This window comes from Phyllostomus hastatus, unplaced genomic scaffold, assembly GCF_019186645.2.
Source record: "Phyllostomus hastatus isolate PE091 unplaced genomic scaffold, TTU_PhHast_1.1 phas_contig_150, whole genome shotgun sequence".
Taxonomy (NCBI): domain Eukaryota; kingdom Metazoa; phylum Chordata; class Mammalia; order Chiroptera; family Phyllostomidae; genus Phyllostomus; species Phyllostomus hastatus.
Genome location: NW_025333611.1, coordinates 31,344,706 through 31,364,893, shown reverse-complemented (window position 1 = coordinate 31,364,893; position 20,188 = coordinate 31,344,706). Strand labels below are relative to the sequence as shown.

The 20,188-nt window shown below is 38.1% G+C and overlaps 1 protein-coding gene across 1 annotated transcript; it reads left to right on the top strand.

The window, feature by feature from the left end:
• The first annotated feature begins 3,793 nt into the window (after positions 1-3,793).
• Positions 3,794-20,188, top strand: LOC123811208 (F-box/LRR-repeat protein 21). Its single transcript, XM_045827259.1, has 5 exons — positions 3,794-4,099; positions 14,033-14,399; positions 14,852-14,974; positions 18,610-18,781; positions 19,545-20,188. Exons 2-5 carry the CDS (start codon positions 14,034-14,036, stop codon positions 20,186-20,188), a joined length of 1,305 nt encoding a protein of 434 aa, XP_045683215.1. The 5' UTR covers positions 3,794-4,099; position 14,033.

The window sequence follows — 20,188 nt, the reverse complement described above, 5'->3', positions numbered from 1 at the left end:
CACATTGATGTTTCTCTCTCTCCCTTTCTCCCTCCCTTCCCTCTCTAAAAATAAATAAATAAAATCTTAAAAAAATACTAAGAGACTATTATGAACAATACTACACCAATCTATTAAAAAACTTAGATGAAAAAGATAAATTTCTTGAAAGACAAATTTCCAAAGCTCATTCAAGAAGAAATAAAAAAACTGAGTAGCCCAAATCCACTAAAGCAATTAAATTTGTGATTAAAAACCGTCTCACAAAATAAAATCCAGGTTCAGATGACTTCACTGGTGAATTCTACCAAACATTTAACTAATAGATAATACCATTTTTACATAAGCTTTTCTAGAATATTAAAGAGAAGGAAGCACTTCCCAGCATGTTGTAAGGCCAGTGTTAGTTGATATCAAAATCTCACAAGGCTATTGTAATAAAATTAAAAACCAATATCACCCATGAACATAGAATCAAAAATTCTAAACAAAGTTTTAGCAAATTGATTTTAACAACAGGTAAAAGATAAAAAGTTGTGACCAAGTGAGGTTTATCCCAGGAATGCAAAATTATGCTAGCATTTGAAAAGCAATCAATATAAGTCACCATTTTAACAAACTGAGGAATAAAACTCTAAGACCATCTCATAGATACAGAAAAGCATTTGACAAAATCTAACAGCCACTATTCTAAAAAACAAAACAAAGAAAAAAAACCTCTCAGCAAAGTAGGAAATAGAGGGGAACTTCTTAAACATGTTTAAAGGCATCTGTGAAAAGCCTACAGGTAATAAGATACTGGTTAAACATTAAATGCTTTTGCCCTAAGATCAAGAGGAAGCCCAGGGTATCTGCTCTCACCACTATTATTCAAAATTACACTATTCAATGTAAGTACAGTGCAATTAGGCAAGGAAAACAAATAAAAAAGCATTTATGTTGGAAAGGAAGAACAACAACTGCCTTTATTCACAGATAAAATGATTGTCCACATAGTAAATCCAATGGAATGTACTAGACTCCAAAGGCAGTCCCTAGAACTAATAAATGATTCTATCAAGGTTGAAAGATATAATTTCAGTATACAAAAATCAATTGTATTTCTATATACTGGCAACAACTAATTAGAAATTAAAATTTGACAACCAACACTATTTACAATGGTATTTTTAAAATGGTGAAGTGCCTAGGTATGTCTCTGAAAAAAAAATGTTACAACATCTATATGAAAACTCAAAAATTGCTGAGAGAAATTAAAGAAGACCTAATATAAATGGAGAGATACATTGCATTGTTGGGTTTGAAAAGGCAATATTTTTGAGATAGGAATTCTCTCAAAATTATTTTCTAGATTCAAGGCAATTTATAGCAAAATCCCAGTACAATTTTTTGTAAGTATTGAAAAATTGAATCTAGCCCTGGCTGGCATAGCTCAGTGGATTGAGCACGGGCTGCGAACCAAAGCATCGCAGGTTCGATTCCCAGTCAGGGTACATGCCTGGGTTGCAGGCCACGGCCCCCAGCAACCGCACATTGATGTTTCTCTCTCTCTCTCTCTCTCTCTCTCTCTCTATCTATCTATCTATCTATCTATCTCCCTCCCCTCCCTCTCTAAAAATAAATAAATAAAAATCTTTAAAAAAAAGAAAAATTGAATCTAAAATTTATATGAAAATGCAAAGAACATAGAACAACCAAAACATATTTGAAAAAGAGCAAGTTGAAGGACTAAAATTACTTGATTTTAATAAATATTATAAAGTTGCAGAAATCAAAACTGTAATGTTGGCATAACAATGGGCAAATACATCAAACAGACAGAATAAAGAGTTTAAAAATAGACCCACACATACACAGACAACTGATTTTCTGCAAAGAAGCAAAGGCAGTTCAGAGGAGAAAAATAATAGTCTCTTCAAAAGCCATTGATAGAATAATTGGATATATACATTTACAAAACAAGAACTTTGATTCATACGTTGAGCTATACGCAAAAGTTAAATGAATACAAACCTACATATAACATTGAAAATTATAAGCTATATAGGAGAAAATCTTTGTGAATGTGGCTTAGGCAATGATTTCTTCAATTTGACATCAGAATCCATGAAAGAACGCACTGATAAACTGAATCTTGTCAAAAATGAAAACATCTGCTCTTCAAAAGGAGAGTGGAAAAACAAGAAACAGACTGGGGAAAAAAGTAGTTTTAAGTCCTGATAAAAGACTTGTGTCCAGAATATATAAAATAATCCCCAAATTCAATAATGAGAAAACAAATAACCCAACCAAATTTAGGAAAAGATGTGAATAAAGGCTATACCAAAGAAGATGCACAGATGGTAAAGAAGCACATGAAAAAAATGCATTAGGCAAGTGTGAATTAAAACTGCATGTAATACCTCTAGTCACCTATTAGATTAAAACAAGCGAGTGAGGATGTGGAGGAATAGAGCTCTAATACTGTGCTGGTGGAAATGTAAAATAGGCTCTTTGGAAAAGACACTGGCAGTCTTTTTTAGAAGTTAAACACACATCTGTCATATAATGTAGCTATTCCATGCCTAGGTATTTATCCAAGAGAAATGAAAGCATATGTCCACACAAAGATGTGTACAGATGTTCATAACAGCTTTATTTGTAATGTCCATCATTGGGGAATGTATGAACAAACTGTGGTTTCTCCATACGACTGAATATTACTCAGCAATAAAGAACTATGATACATGCAATGACATGGATGAATATCAAAACAGTTATGCTCAGTGCAAATAGCCAGACAACAAAGAGTACATACTCTGTGATTCAATTTATATAAAATTCTAGGAAATGAGAACTCAGTTGTAGTGTCAGAGGGTGTTGAAGGGGGGATTGCAAAAGAGGATAAGGAATTTTTTGGAGATAAGCGTATGTTCATTATTTTGAATCCAGTGATGGTTTCAAGGGTGTCAGAACTTATCAAAATTGTATGCTTTAAGTATGTGCAGTTTATTTTGTCAGTCATACCTCAATAAAGCTGTTTGTGTATATACATATGTGTGTATATATGATTTTTGTGTGTCAATATGGAATTAAGTCCATGATGTAGTAAGCGAAAGAGTAAGCTCCAGAACATTATGTATAATTTGACGTCAGATTTTTTTAAACTAATCACTAAGAGTTGTGACCTTCTTACCTCTGACTGTATATTGTGTGTGTGTAGATCTGATAGTTTACACCACGAATAGTGGTTATCCCAGGGAATGAGATGTGGCACAGGACAGGGAGGTGATATGTACATATTCAACACTGAGCTGTTATCACTTTTGATATTTAAAAGTGTCCTTTCACATACTGACAGTGACCAGAGGGGATAGAAGAGGGCATTTCAGGGGAGAATGGGTAGGGTTTACAGGAACAAATTTAAAGGACACATGGACAAAAACTAGGGGGAGGGTGGTAAAGGGAGGGAAGTGGGGAGGGTTGGGTGGGTGGGCTGGAATGGGAGTAAAAGGGAGAAAACTGTACTTGAACGATTAAAAAAAATTTTTTAAATGTCCTTTCAAGTATATATGTATTAATAAAGTGGTGCGCTTTCTAGGGGGCAATGAACCATTCGTGCGTGGCCATTTAGAGAAGCTGATGGACTGTTCTACCTCGCGAGGGGTAAGAGCGAATTACTTGGAGACCAACAGGCAGACACCCTCGTACTCACTCTCCAAGGGGCCGCCCCGGGACTTCTGAGCACGTGAGAGCCGGCACGCACCGGTCTCCCGCGAAAAGTGGAGCAGTGCGCATGCGCAGCGGCCTGGGGGCGGGGCGGGCCCCTGAGAGGCCCGCAGCCTCTGGGGGCTTCGCCGCCGGCGGAGTGCCGCCAGCTGCGGGGCAGTCGTCTGGCGAACGGCGGTGTGCGCGTTGAAACACGCGCGGTTGTGTGTTTAGAGGTAGCATTTCCATCTGGGGATCTCAGTGGTCTTAGAGGAGTTCGCCTCAGCGGACTGCGAGGAAGCTGCGGTCCAGAACCAGGGTCCAGCCTCTGTCAGGCGGGTGGTGATTTGGAGCCTCGGAGGCACCCTCGGTCAGCGCGCTCTTGGGGAACAAGGAGGCGTGACCTGGCATTCTCAGCCGCCGGAAACGTGAGGTGCGGGGTCCCCCAAGGCGCCTCGCAAACTCCCCACCTCCCCACCCCCGCGTTCGCGCTGCTCCGAGGTGGGAGGGTGTTTGGGGCTCTACAGCCCAACTTGTTTCCTCCGCGGTGTTTTTCTGCAGGGCGAGCACGGACCCGGGGTCCCCGGGTTCGGGCTTTCGCTCGCGGGTCTGCGGAGGGTGAGCCCGGCAGGACCGGCCGCATCCCGCGGCTCTCAGACGCGCGTTCGCTGGCGGCCGGAGGCTGTGCGGAGCCGGCCGTGGGGAGAGACCACTGGGACGTGCGTTGGCTTTAGCTGAACCCTTCAGGCCGTTTGCAGGACGACAGTGAGAGAGTTGATACGTGGGCCCGGAGAAGTAAACGCCCCAGAGGAAAGTAGACGCAAAGCCGTCCCTGGGAGTTGGAAGAATCTGGACTCTTTAAGAAGGATTGGTTTTAACTTTGGCTGGTGTGCCCAGAAATGGTCCCCAAACTATGAAGCGGAATAAGTTAGGATTATTTTCTCTTAGCAGAATGTCGCAAAATGCTGTCCTCAATCATCTGTACTGGTTGTTAGACCTCTGAGTCTGTCTTCGCTGCCCGCTTTCTACCAGAGTCCGGGAGGAGAGAGTTAGCCGCCAGCAGGGACATTGTAACAGATCGCCCAAATCAAGTTCTGTGCAACTCCCCCTTGTATCTGAAAAGGTGTTTTGAGTCCACATATATTTTGAAAACTTCAGTTTCTCATATGAGTAATTTAATTTTAAAAAAAGATTTTATTTGACTTGAGAAAGAGGGGAAGGGAAGGAGAAAGAGGGAGAGAAATATCAATGTGTAGTTGTGTATTGCACACCCCCTACTAGGGACCTGGCTGGCAACCCAGGCATGTGTCCTGGCTGGGAATCGAACCAGCGACCCTTTGGTTCTCAGGCTGGCACTCAGTGCACTGAGCCACACCAGCCAGGGCCTCATATGTGTCATTTAAAAGCAAACCTACCTATTCTAAACTTGAAGGATTTAAAAAAAATAAATACATCTTAATATCACATGGAGGCTTTTGAGGGAGTAGAGAAAATGGCTAAATCACTGATAAAACGTAAGAACACCAAAAAGTTGGCAATCACTGCTTTCAGAAAAATTTGTTTGACATAAATACTTATCTTTTGTCTTTGTTGAAACCTTGATGATATCATCATTTGACTTTCACATTTAAAAAATGGTAGATTTTAGGTTTAGAAAGGAACTTACAGGTGACGTGGGATGCAGAGAACATAAATATGTTCGACACCATTCCTAAAAAATCATGTTTTGTTCTCTGTTTGGGTTATATTTAGTGGGAGGAGGTGTATTTGAAGGCTGTGTGTTTTAAAGCTGGATTTTGGGAGCCAGTCTTCAGCGTTCCTGTCCAGGCCACGCCTCTGATAACTGGGGTTTCAGACCCGGTAGCGGAGACCATCAGCCTGTGGTGGCGGCAGTCTGATTTCTCAGTGTGCCCCCTTAGAAGGTAACTTGAATAAAGGACATTTGCTGATCTCTTCCTGTGCTTGTTCATTTTGCTGCTTCCAGAAGATTTGTCCAGCCTTTTAGATACTTTTGAATCTTTATTCTGTTATCTGTGGTATTTATACATTTTTAGTGTTGTGGTGATGGAAAACTTGACATTTTTAAAAGTACTTTCTGTATTCATTTAAGCAATTTGGAAGAACCTGGTGATGGTGCAGAAAATAGTTGCTCCCATTGCTGCCACCAACTTGACTTTGGATGTGTAGTCTTTCATCTAATGTCTTTGATTATCTTTCCCTCAAGAATACTGTGGGAGATTTCTTACTTTTAAAAGATTTTATTTATTTATTTTTAGAGAGAGGGGAAGGGAGGGAGAAAGAGAGACAGAGAAACATCAGTGTATGGGTTGCCTCTCATGTGGCCTCCACTGGAAACCTGGCCCAAAACCCAGGCATGTGCCCTGACTGGGAATTGAACTGGTGACCCTTCGGTTTGCAACCCACGCTCAATCCACTGAGCTACACCAAGGAGGGTGGATTTCTTACTTTTAGAGGATCTAATTCACATGGTCACCTGATCCACCAAATTAGTATACATATCATAAAAAGGAAATTGGGTTAGGGTAGTTAGTGAAGCCATTAAGTGGACTTTGAGTCCACTCTCAGAGACTAGCATCTCTCAAATGATAGTAAACCTGTTCCGTACTCGAGAATTGTGCTAAACATCACAGTGAGCTTGCTCACCTCTCCCTTTTTGGAAGTATGGCTTATCACTTGATGGGACCCTGCATTCTGGTTTTGTCTTCTGCCAGCCCTTACAATTCCTGATAGTGACTCTGAAACAGCAATCAGTTCCCTGCAGCAATCAGGTAAGTAATTCATCTGACCCTGAAGACTCCAGTGAATTAGTTTGAGAAAGATACTTGCTTTGCTGTCTTCTTGGGGATCTTAGGTAGTGATTCCTTATTTATATATCCTTACTAGGTTACTTCTTTATTTTCTAGCGTAAAGCATGGCCTGCAAACACAAAAGTAGCCAGATTGATAACATAGTATAAAAAAGATTCTGCAGTAAATAAAATTGTGTGTCATCTGATTCGGGGAATACAAGTCACTTGACGTCTTTCTCTTATTTGTGGTGTTCCTCTAAATGTGTGCCTGATAGCTCCTTTCTCCTACTTCTGCAGTGGAATGTAAAGGAGAGAGAGACAACCTTGTTGTTGTCTGGAAAATAGTGGTTTGGGTAATAGCAGAACAGATGGCATTAGAGGATATTAAATTGTAGATACTGGTCTCCAGTACGTTGTCCCTGTCTGTCCTTCAAAGCTCTGTTTTAGGAATAGGGTTCAGAAAGAAGTTGAGAGCTGGCAGGTGGTGGTAGAAATTTAAAAGAAGTTATTAGTTGCTTAATAGGTTGCTTCTTCCACCTCCTCTATGTAATTTAATTTGACTTACAGAAGTCATAGAATGCATTTATTTTTTTACTTTATGACATTTATTCATGATGCCACAGCAGTGAGTTTTATCATAATGTAGACGAGTTATTATTTTCGTCAATGTCCATAAACTGCTCCTAACTCTAACAAGTAGCTGTGCCTAAAAGCAGCCAAACTTCAAAGAGAATAGGAATGAATCAAGTAAGAATGAATCAATTCTATGTATCAATATAAGTAAAAAATTTAAAACCCACAGAAACATATGTTCTGTTAACAGCAGACTGGTCAAACAAACTTTATTCCTATGGGAATGTTAAGTTATAAAAGTTTTATCTGCTTATTTAATTATTAGGTTGGCCAAAAAGTCTGTATGGCTTTTTCTTTAAAATAAAAGACATGTTTTTCATTTTCACCAATAACTTATTGATTTGGATATTTTGAGTATGTCAGCTATCTCCTGTGTGGTATAATGTTGATTGTTCTCAATTTATGTCTCGATTTGATCACTGTTAATTTCAATTGGTCTATCTGACTGTGGAGCATCATCCAGAAAGAAATCTCCAGCACAAAACTTTGCAAACCACTTTTGACACGCTTGATCAGTCACAGCATCTCCATACACTGCATAAGTCTTTTTTTGTGTGTGTTTCAGTTGCATTTTTACCTTTCTCGAAATAATAAAGCATAAGATGCTGAAAGTGTTGCTTATTCCATCGTCAATATAAAAATGGCTACACAAAAATTCACCAATTTTGATAAGTTCACTGATATGAAAGCTGTCACAATACAACCTAACAAAATTATTTAACATGAAGTTAAATACAACTAAGTACTACTAGAGCCATCTTTTGGGAAAAACCAAAAAAATTTTTGGCCAACCCAGTATTACAGCTATAGTAGTATTATGCACTGCTAAAAACTGGAGCTAAATGATTTACACGGCCTGTTAACAAGTAAATGTAATCATGGACTACCTTAAATTTTTTGTAGTATCTCTCCATATGTGTTAATTAAAATGTAAATTTTCAGAGCCATTTGGCTATTTGATCTACTGCTTTCTATTTTATTTTATTTTATTTTATTGCATCTTTTATTTTAATTTTTTCAAAATTTTAATATAATTTAATGTCTTACTATATGTTTTCACATTTTGCTATTGTTGTTCAAGTACAGTTGTCTCCATTTCCTCTCCCCACAACTTCCCTTTAAAATTCTATTTTATTGATTATGTTATAGTACAAAAGGGGGCGCTAAGGGCAGCCCAGGCAATATACTATTACCCAAAAGGAATTCCCCAGGTTTGTTATGTCTGCTGCCAGAGGAAAGATGTCCCTCAATGCCAGAGATTCATGAAAAGGAAAGGAATTTATTATTCATTTGAAATAACACAAACTAAAGTTCCCCACAAATGCACACAGTCCTCCCAGCACCCTCCACGTGGCAAAAGGGAACATTCCATAGCCTCATGGTCCTAAGCAGATGCGTGGTCCCAAAAAGAGAGAGGCCCAATGGCTGCTGTGCCTCCGTTTAAATCCCAGCGCTAATCTTCCTCTGCAGCCCCATTTCCAGCTCCTCTCACAATTGGCCACAGCTGCCCGCATTCTGGGCGGGTGTGGCCCTGTGGTGTGGAGCCAATGATCTCCAAGCTCTTCTGGACCCTGTTACAAATCCCTATTTGGGACTCCCCTCTTGGCTGCACCCTGTTACAATTATGCTACTACAGTTGTCCTGATTTTTTTCCCCTTTGGCCCCACTCCACAGGCAGTCCCCCCACCCTTGTTCATGTCCACAGATCATACATATAAGTTCTTTGGCTATTCCATTTCCTATACTGTACTTACATCCCCATATCTATTCTGTAACTACCTATTTGTACTTCTTAATCCCTTTACCTCTTTACCCATTTTCCCACACCCCTCTTCCATCTGGCAGCCATCAAAACTCTCTGTGTCTATGATTCTGTCTCTGTCCTTCTTGTTTGCTTAGTTTGTTTTTTAGATTCAATTGTTGATAGACTTGTATCTTTTGCTATTTTATTCTACATAGTTTTTATCTTTTTCTTAAATAAGTCCCTTTAATATTTCATATAATAGTTTGGTGATGATGAACTCCTTTCTTTTCTGGGAAGCTCTTTATCTGCCCTTGGATTCTAAATGATATCTTTGCTGGGCAGAGCAATCTCAGCTGTAGGTCCCTGCGTTTTGTGACTTTGAATATTTCTTGCCAATCCCTTCTAGCCTGCAGATTTTCTTTTGAGAAATCAGCTGACAGTCTTACAGGAACTTCCCATAGGTAATTAACTCCTTTTCTTTTGCTTTTAAGATCCTCCCTTTATCTTTAACCTTTGGCATTTTAATTATGATGTGTCTTGGAGTGGGCCTCTTTGCATCCATCTTGTTTGGGACTCTCTGTGCTTCCTGGACTTGCATGTCTGTTTCCTTCACCAAATTAAGGAAGTTTTCTTGCACTATTTTTTCAAATAGATTTCCAATTCCTTGCTCTTTTTTTCCTCCTTTTGGCATCTCTATAATGCAAATGTTGGACCTGTTGAAGTTGTCCAGAGACTGCTTATACGATTCTAATTGGGGGGGGGGTTCTTTTTTTTCTTCTTGTTCTGATTGCTTGTTTTTGGTTCCTTATGTTCCATGTCATTGATTTGATTCTCAGGTTCATCCACTCTACTGTTGTTTCCCTGTACATTGTTCTTTATTTCAGTTAGTGTTTCTTTTATTTCTGACTGGATCTTTTTTATGCTGTTGAGGTCCTCACTAAGTTCTTTGAGTATCCTTATATTCAGTGTTTTGAACTCTGCATATGATAGATTGCTTATTTCCATTTTGTTTAGCTCTTTTTCTGGAGTCTTCATCTGTTCTTTCATTTGGGCCGTGCTTCTTTGTCTCACTTTGGCCACCTCCCTGTGTTTGTTTTTATGTATTAAGTAGAACTGCTTTGACTCCTTGTCTTAGTAGTGTGGCCTAATGTAGTAGGTGTCCTGTAGGGTCCAGTGGCACAGCCTCCCCTATCATCCAAGCTGGGTACTCGAGGTGCACCCTTGGTATGAATACACCCGCCTCCTGTAGTTGAGGCTTGGTTGCTGTTGAAAGATCAATGCAAGGGATTTACCCAGGCCAGTCAGCTGCAAGATTGGCTGTGACCACTGACCACCACCCTCCACCTCCCATGGAGTATCAGATGTGCAGGGGCAGGGTGTTGGTGTTCTGATGTGGTCTGTAGCTGTCCACTGGGTGCACTGGCCCCAGGGTGTCCTGAGTGTTGCAGGCCGGTATCAGCCCCCACCTGTGTTTTACCTGGGACACCCTGCCTGAGCCCTAAAGCAATCTGAGATGGCTGCTACTTATGCTGGGTTTGGAGATTCCCAGGTGAAGGCAAATTGTGAATCTAGGCTGGCTGCTGCTAGTGCTGGACCTGGGGCTCACTGAGGCCAGCTGTTGCTTGTTCAATAGGATTTAGGAAGTTGTGAAGCATGAGCCAAGACCAGTCATTCATATGGAAAAGCAGCTTGGGTAGGCCCATAAATTGGATGGCGTGGAGTCTCTGGGAATCTCCAAGGCAGGTTAAACAGTGTTAACCAGGTTGATGGAGTCTCAGATATGGCACCAGCTTATTGGCTCTGTTGGGGGAGGGTTAGAAAAAGGACAACGGCCTCTGCTCACCTTGATGGCAGGCACTTCAGTTTCTCCCTGTATACCACTGGTGACTTTCCAACTGCTACCCCAGTGCTGAAGCTCAGAGGGAGTGAGTCTGAGTAGGTGAGTCCATGTGTGGGCTCTTAAAGAGGAACTGCTTGGGTCTCCAAAAGTTTCGTCTACCACCTCAATCCCCACTAGTTTTTGCAGCTGGAACTTGTGGGGACTTTTCTTCCTGGCACTGGAACCCTGCTCCAAGGGGCCTGGTTTGGATCTTAGACTCCTCGCTCCTGAGATATTCCTTCCAAGTTTTTATCCACCACACGTGGGTTAGAGGCCAGCCTGTTCCACGTCTGAGCCCTTCCTACCAGTCTGGATGGATGCGGTTCCTTCAACTCTGTAGTTGTTAGACTTCCATTCAACTTAATTTATGGTGATTCTCACTGATGGTGGTTCTACATTTTAATTGTAATTTTGATGTAGTTGTATGAAAAGACAAGTCATGTCTGCCTATACCACCATCTTGACCAAAAGTTCCTTGCCTTCTATTTTAGTAGAGTTTCAAATATAATTTCTGGCAAGTGTTGCAATATTTCCACCAACCAGGCTAGATTTTTTTTTTTTGGACAGGTTTACTTCTGAGTAAGAAAAAAAAAGTTTGGTAATCAATAATTTCCTAACAAAAACTTCCAATATACACAGCGATACATCTGAATATCCTAAGTTTCAAAATTATTGGATTTTTACTTACACATTCTGATAAATGTGTTTTTGTGGTATTTTGCCAGCCTAGGAAGTGAAATTGATGGCTATTGGTGAGTACTCCATGGCAACGGTTCCTTCATTCGTTCATTCAGTGTGAACTATAACCCGGAAGCCTTCTTTAGGTAGAAAGTTGGTAGTTTGATAAAGAAATTACCGGTTTCTAAAAATGATCATACATGTTTAAGCTGGAATTTTTGTATATTTTCAAGCTAAGAAAAATCAATTTGTCTTGCATTCTAAAACGTAGTTTACTAATGCTTATTTGCTATAAAATTATTTTATATGAAATTTATGATTTCTTGGTGAGTTTTATGGTCTGAAAGCTACCATATTTTGCCATGTATAATGTGTACTTTTTTGCCCAAATTTTTGAGGGAAAAATAAGGATATGTATTATCCATGGGTAGTACTAATTCTGTAGCTACATAAATATTTTTAATTCTTTTATTTATGCTTATTCATTAAAAGTGTAACTCTAGAAAGCAATTGCAATACTCATATGTAAAGTAATACCCTGGAATACAATAATCAAGTTTTGTTTCTGAATATAAATAAATAATAACTGAATTAAAAAATTAAAGTGAAAGACTTTTTTCCTGAAAGTCTGGGCTAAAAACATGGGTGCACATTATACACAGCAAAATATGGTAATGTATGTAAGGAGAAGGGAAATTAAAATGTGATTTTTAATAGAATTCTTGGTACATAAAGTCCTTTAGTTATGATGAGTATATCAATTAACTGGCAATTAATTACTTTACTAAATAAACAGTTTTAACAATCAATTCATATTACATATAGTCAGATTTAATATATAGCACAATTGCTGTGTTTAGAATTGCAACACAGTTTTTTTAGCCTGGTATTTGGAAGAAGTCTTTGTTTTATTTTGATTCATTGCTTTTCTAGTGATGGATTATATTCGGGATAACATTTTTTGTAATACCTTAGTGAAATTTTAACTATCTATTCTATAGGCTACCAAATAAAGCAATTAAAAGCAAAATGTCAATAAATATGCTCCACATGAGAGTTTAGAATTCAGTGTCCATTCCTTTACTTTCCCCAGGCCATCATATTTTATTTTAGGGAATGATCATTAAACAATAAATCAGCTTTTTCAAAATAGCATATGCTTTGAATTATTGATGTCAGCAGTTTCGTGTATCCTATACTGTATTGGTGGACCAGTTCTCCATCATGCATGTAATTTTAGTCAGATTAAAATGTATGTGGTAGCTCTTTTGCCTGATGCTTGAGACACAGCTTTGCAACTGTTTTTGGTTTCCATTTCAGTTTTCCAGACCCTAAAGATGACCTTTTATTTTGTTCATGACTAGGTCAGTCCTACTTCTGGGATCCAACTCTATATTGTGATTAAGAAATGTTTCACATCAGAGTGACTCACAAGGCAGAAACATTACATATTAAATAAATATTTCATTAGATTTAAAGGTATGTTTCAATTATGACACTGAATCTTCCACATACATGTTCCTAGCATTCAAGGGTGAAATTAAGACTGAACAGTCAACCAACATTAAAGTTCAGAACTATTGTTACCGTTATTTTGCTTCTCAAATAATTGTATGCTTAAAATACATTGCATTCTTATGTAAGACTATGTATAAGATAACCCAATATATTTAGGTATACCTGGACCTGAAATTTGTTGAAACTTAGTTGTATTTCAGGCTGACTAATACCTGGAGATTTGTCATTTCTTTTTGTTGGGGAAGAATGGTCTTTCCTTTGCTATGTACATTGGTGAGTAGTGGTGAGGTGTGTTGCTTACACAGACTTTGTCCCTGCTATATCCGTTTTCTCTAGAGCTCCTGTGTCTTGAGTATCATCTGAAAATTGTAACAGATCATTTGACATTTTGTTAGAATTATGCTTCAACTCAATGAAATTTGTTCAGAAAAATGCATTGGAAAATTTAAAATAACAGCAACTGCAACATTTACTGAGCACTTACTATGTGCTGGCACTTAAGGTATTTTAATTCTCACAACAACCTTATGAAATGGTACTGCTGCTCTCCCTGCTTTTCACATGCAGAAACTGAGGCTTAAATTAATTTGCTCAAACAAGATCACATGGCTAGTAAATGGCAGAGCTGGGACTCATTGAAACCTATGCTTTTAGTTGTGGTTTACTGTCCCCTAGACCACACCCCCAAGAGTTCTTAGCACAGTTGCAGTGTAATGCTTCCTTCTGTGTGGGAGATAATAAAAATACAATAATTGACCAGGAATAAACCTGGGACATACACAGCTTTCTTGGACATTTCCTCTTCGAAGCCTGCCCAATCACCCCTCCCCCATACAATCTCAATTATATAGCATTGCCTTATTTTTCCATTGCAACTTGTCCCAGTTTCGGTGATGGCATTTACCACTGCATTTCACCATTTGTCCACAGCTCTTTGAGAACAGGTTCCATTTTATTTATTTCTGTATCCCCAGCATGTAGAGGCAATAGTGGGAGATTACTTTTTCACTGTTTTATTGTCTAATGTTGTTATTCTATACAATTAGAGCACAAATGTATGATGAAATATGGAAAGTGACCATTTAACCTTTTTTAATGTTTACAGAATGAAGAGGAACAATTTATCTGCTGTGAACAAAATTGTCCATTCTTCACCAGCAGTGAAACAGCCAAAACTTGGATTCTGCTCTTCTCTCGACCAGACTCATATGTACACTGTTCTTCTAGACTGGGGGAGTTTGCCTCACCATGTAGTGTTACACATTTTTCAGTACCTTCCTTTAATAGATCGGGCCCGGGCATCTTCTGTATGTAGGAGATGGAATGAAGTTTTTCATATTCCTGATCTTTGGAGAAAGTTTGAATTTGAACTGAACCAGTCAGCTACTTCATATTTTAAGTCCACTCATCCTGATCTCATTCAGCAGATTATTAAAAAGCATGCTGCCCACCTTCAGTATGTCAGCTTTAAGGTAAGAAAAATAAGCATTAAATAGAAACCATGACTTATATTTTAACAATAATTTTAATATCCATATCCTTGTGTTGAGGCAGTCAGTGAATTTTGCAGAATTTTATCTCAAATATTTCCTGTTTTTCTGTAGTTATTTGCATAGATTGAGATGTAGAACTTGAGTTATAATTGAGTAACTTAAAAAAACTTCATTTTCCTTCACCCGAGTGCTATTATAAAATTCAGGTAATTGTAAAAGATTTGAAAGTGCACAGTGCTTAGAAAGTTAATTTGTCATCATCATTCTCACTTTTTTATCTGAGACATTTTGTATAAAGAAAAAATACTAATTTATTTTATAGCTTGAGGGGTAAATACAACTTTGCAAATGAATTCTATTAAATAAGTATTTGCCAGTAACTTTCTACTAAGTTAACTTCATTAAATTAAGATTTAAAATTGTCTTTATAGGTTGATAGTAGTACTGAATCAGCAGAAGCTGCCTGTGATATACTTTCTCAGCTGGTAAATTGTTCTATCCAGACCTTAGGCTTGATTTCAACAGCCAAGCCAAGTTTTATGAATATGTCAAAGGTAAATATGGTATGCTTTTTTTGGTGCAATTCTTAAATATTGTAAAACTCTTTTGTAAAATTCTTAAATATTGTCCAACTAGCGGAAGAGACTCTTTTCTTAAAACAGACAATATTCTGCTTGTACTCAACAATTTAAAGCAGTTTTCTGTTGACTAGCACTTATTTTTGCTGAAATAGCGTATGCATGGTTTCATTCTTTAAATAAATTTTAGTAAATGTTTCCCCAGTAAATGTCATTCATATAAACTTTAGATGTATGATTTTCAAGTGCTAATTTACTTAATCACTTTGAATATGTGTAAGTGGATGTCTTTTCTGTAATTCTAGACTCTCTTCATTAGAGGTGGAACAGCATAATATTTAACTAAATAAACTGCATTTGTTAGGATGATGTTTCAGTCCATGTAGTAGAAATTCCAAAATAACAATGGCTTAAAACACAGGACTGAGGTTTATTTCTCTTGTGTTAAAGGAATCCCTAGGTGAGACAGTCCATAGCTGGTATAAAGGTGTTTGGAACCCAGGCTTCCTCCAGGCACTGCATTCTCTCCAAGCTGTTTTCTTCTCTTCATTGTCAAAGGTGGCTTTCTGAGCTCCAGCTATCACGTCCTTATTGTAGACAGCTGGATGGAAGCTGTGGGGGAAGAAGGATATGCCCTCTCCTTTTCAGGGAGACTAGCCATAAGTATCCCATAATGCTGCTGTTTGTCTCCTTGGCCAGAATTTAGGCCTGTGGCCCCACAGATGTCTTTTAGCTGGGTGCAATGTGCCCAGCTAAATACTGGGACTAGATTACCAAAAAAGAAAGTATGAATCATTGTTCAGAAGCACCCAGCAGTCTCTGCCACAGAAACTAATAACTGTCTTCTCTTCATTCTTGCTTCAGCTTGAATGCCATCTGCTCAGAGAGGCCGCCTTGACTGCTTTTGCTAAAACAGTGCCCACTCTTACAGTGACCCTCTCCTATATGACACTATTTTAATTTCTTTATATTTTTCATCAGGACTTCAAAATACCTCATTGATTTAACATATTTATTCTCTTTTCCCCAGACCAAATCATAAAATCCTTGAAGGGGGATATTCTAATTTGTTTACCTACCATTATAAATCCAGAATTAGAATAGTACCTGATATATAATAAGCACTAAGTTATGGTTGTCAATAAAACGGGCTAAGAAACTTTCCTGTAGAAGAGGGTAGAGGAATAGTAACATCTCTTCTCTCATAAACTGTGTCATGGCTCTCTTTTAGCAAGCATTTCTGCTAGCCTGTTTATCTTTTTAAGAGATGTCCTTAAAAAATGGGTCATTTGGGGATTAGAGTAGTATCAGTAATCAGATGGAAGTTTACTAGTTCTAAATGGTTATTGATAAACTCTGGATTCAGACTGACCTAAAATTTTTAGATTCTAAGCTGTCTCTCATGTTGCACATGAGCTCCGCGAGCCAGCTTCTGGGTTAGCTGATGCAGACACCTGAGCGAGGCAACGGCGACTAGCAGGCTTCATTTCCAGCTCTGCCTCCACAGTAAAATGAGCTCTGTGGCTTCCGGTGAAGTTGTGGATCTCTCTCAGCCTCACTTTTTTTTTCATTTGTAAACTAAGGGAAAGTAAGATGAAAGTACAGCATTTTGCTAGGCATAAAAAGTGCTAAAAAAATCTATCGTTACTATAATAAAATTTGTACAGGTTTCCCCTGCTATCCAAAAGCAGAACTGTACTATAAAACCTTTTGTAAGCCCAAACGGCATAAAGCACAGAGCCATTATCTTAGGACACATCTTACCAACGGATACGCAAAACAAATTAATATGAAGCATAGATGTTCACAGACACAGCTCAAAGCTATGGCAGCCTGATGTGGAGAAGCTGAGCGTAGCTCCTGGAGGAGGAGCTGATGGGGCCACTCTCACTGCTCAAGGTGCATGCTGCCTCTGCCACAGCTCACTGCAAAACAAAATGCTGAATGTTATTTTTGCCTTTTGCCTTTCTTCATAGAAATTAAATCCTCTTTGGATTTCTGGTTCATGAAAACGAGTACTAATATAGGTCTTTTGTAAAAGTAAAATGATGTAAAGCAAAACTCTCAAAAAGTAGGGGATACCTGTATTCTGATGCATAACTGTGTCCTTCAGGATTAAAAGAGTCCACTGAGAGTTGACTAAAGGGGAAAAAACCCTTATATTTCTTAAAGAAAAAGAGTGATGTATTTTATTTCTCTAACAATGTTTGGCATAAAATTAAGAGGATAGCCATCTGCTATACAAAAATTTGTGTAAATCAGTTAGCAATTAGTATATGCCAACAGGTTTTCTTTCTTTTTGTTTTATTATAATTGTTGTTCAAGTACAGTTTTCTGCCTTTTACTCCCATCCCAGCCCCCCGACACACAGCCTTCCCCACCTCCCTCCCATTTCCATCCCCCCTTGTTTTTGTCCATGTGTCCTTTATACTTGTTCCTGCAAACCCTTCCCCTTTTCCCCTGAAATTCCCTCCCCGCTCCCCTCTGGTCACTGTCAGCCTGTTCTCTGTTTCAGTGTGTTTGGTTATATTTTGCTTGTTTGTTTGTTGTTTTCTTATAAATTAACTTAGATTTATAACCAATTTGGTCATTCTAATAGGGACAGTAGAACCTCTGGTAGGATCCAAATAGATTTTGAAAAAGGAAAAATGATCATGCGTGGATTTGGTTTCCAGACTTTCCATCTGTATCCAAAAACACTGGATCTGAAAACTTGTGAAACCCCACCCATTCTGAAGTCAAACTATAAATAAGCTTTAGTTTGTCAATCTTCAAAAAGTTTCCAAAACATTTTTGTTCAATTGGCTAGCAAAAAGCATGTCACCAAAGAATGACATCATTTGTTCACTTATTCATCAGCAAATATTTATTGATCTTCTCCTATGTGCCAGATACCATTTTAGGTGCTGGGAGTACAGGAGTGAATAAACCAGATAAAAATTCTCTTTCCTCCAAGGCAGGGTTTGAACAGGTACAGATAGTAAATATTTTAGGCTTTGCAGCTCGTGCAGTTTTGCTGCAACTCTGCTGTTGCAATACCCTCAACTCTGTGTATCACAGTATTGAAGTCGACATAGACAATATATACTTGAAGCAAATGGCTGTGCTACAGTAACTTTAATTATGTATACTGAAAGTTTCATTTAATATTCACATATTGTGAAATAGTCTTCAAAACATTTTTTGCAATTATTTAAAAATGTAAAAGCCATTCTTAACTCATGAGCTATACAATAACAGATTGGATTGGATTTGGCTGGCAGACCATAACTTGCTAACTTCTATTCTAGGAAATAAATATAATCATACCCTTTTAATATTGAAAACAAAATCCTTAAGATTGAAAATAATTGAAAGACATACTTATGAAATTTTTCAAACTTCTCCCCTTCTCACCATTCCATTTATGAATTGTAAAAGTACTTTTAAAACTGTACTTGGTTATAAAAATATCTTCTAGTAGCTAATGGTGATATGAAAAACAGTAATATGTTGATTGCTTTTACTATGTTATTGTAAGCATATGTTGATATATTAGTTTTAATGAATTTGATTGAATCTATAGATATTTAAATAATGTTTTCATAATTTTTTTCTTATTGCCATGCAAGGCTCACTTTGTGTCAGCACTTACAGTTGTTTTTATCAACTCAAAATCATTGTCATCAATCAAAATTGAAGACACACCAGTGGATGATCCCTCACTGAAGATTCTCGTGGCAAATAATAGTGATACTCTAAGACTCCTAAAAATGAGTAGCTGTCCTCATGTTTCATCTGATGGTAGGTTATATTTTTCTAAGCTTGCATGATATTTTCTTTACTATAGTGATAGTAAGAATGCTATTTCTGCCCTGGCTGGTGTAGCTCAGTGGATTGAGCATGGGCTGTGAACCAAAGTGTCGCAGGTTCGATTCCTAGTCAGGGTACATGCCTGGGTTGCAGGCCATGACCCCCAGCAACCCCACATTGGTGTTTCTCTCTCTCTCTCTATCTCCCTCTCTTCCCTCTCTAAAAATAAATAAATAAAATCTTTAAAAAAAGAATGCAGTTTCTTATAGAAATATACATGCTTTTGGAACATAATGTATTACTCTTTTTTCAAAAGAAGTCTTAATCTATAAGCTAGAGATCATTTAAATTGCTTCTCCTAAGAGTATTTTAATTATATATACAGGGTCCAGCACAGATAACACCTCTTTTTATTACATAAAAATCTTTTATTACAAAATAATAAATATGTAATTCTGTAACATAGCAACATCACACTGAAGCACACCATATGAAATTTTAGGTGAAATGCTCAAATTGCTGTTTGTCTTGTGCGGGACATTCATATGCCCTACCAACCACACTCAGTGGCATTACTTCTGCCAGATCCTGTATATTATTATATATAATTATGTATATCTTGGCACCCATCTCCTCAAAAATCATTAGATGTCTATTTTAGTAAATAACGAATGACTAGTATCAAATGTAAATTGACAAAATGTTATTGTTAGTGTGATCTTTGTTCTGAAGAATTTTTCCTCATTTCCCACAGGAATCCTTTGTATAGCTGATCATTGTCAAGGCCTTAGAGAACTGGCATTGAATTATTACATGCTAAGTGATGAACTTCTCCTGGCACTTTCAAGTGAGACTCACGTTAACCTTGAACATCTTCGAATTGATGTTGTGAGTGAAAATCCTGGACAAATTGAATTTCATTCTATTAAAAAACAAAGTTGGGATGCGCTAATTAAACACTCCCCTGGAGTTAATGTTGTTATGTACTTCTTTTTATATGAAGAGGAATTTGAGACATTCTTCCAAGAAAACTCCCCTGTTACTCACCTTTATTTTGGCCGTTCAGTAAGCAAAGCAGTTCTTGGACGGATAGGTCTTAACTGTCCAAGACTAATCGAGTTAGTAGTGTGTGCCAATGGTCTCCAAACTCTTGATGATGAACTTGTTTGTATTGCTAAACACTGTAAAAACTTCACAGCCTTGGGCCTGAGTGAATGCGAAGTTAGCTGCAGTGCCTTCATTGAGTTTGTGAGACTGTGTGGGACAAGGCTAGCCCAGCTCTCCATAATGGAGGAGGTTTTGATCCCTGATGACAATTATAGCCTGGATGAAATTCACACTGAAGTTTCCAAATACCTGGGAAGACTGTGGTTCCCTGATGTCATGCCTATTTGGTAA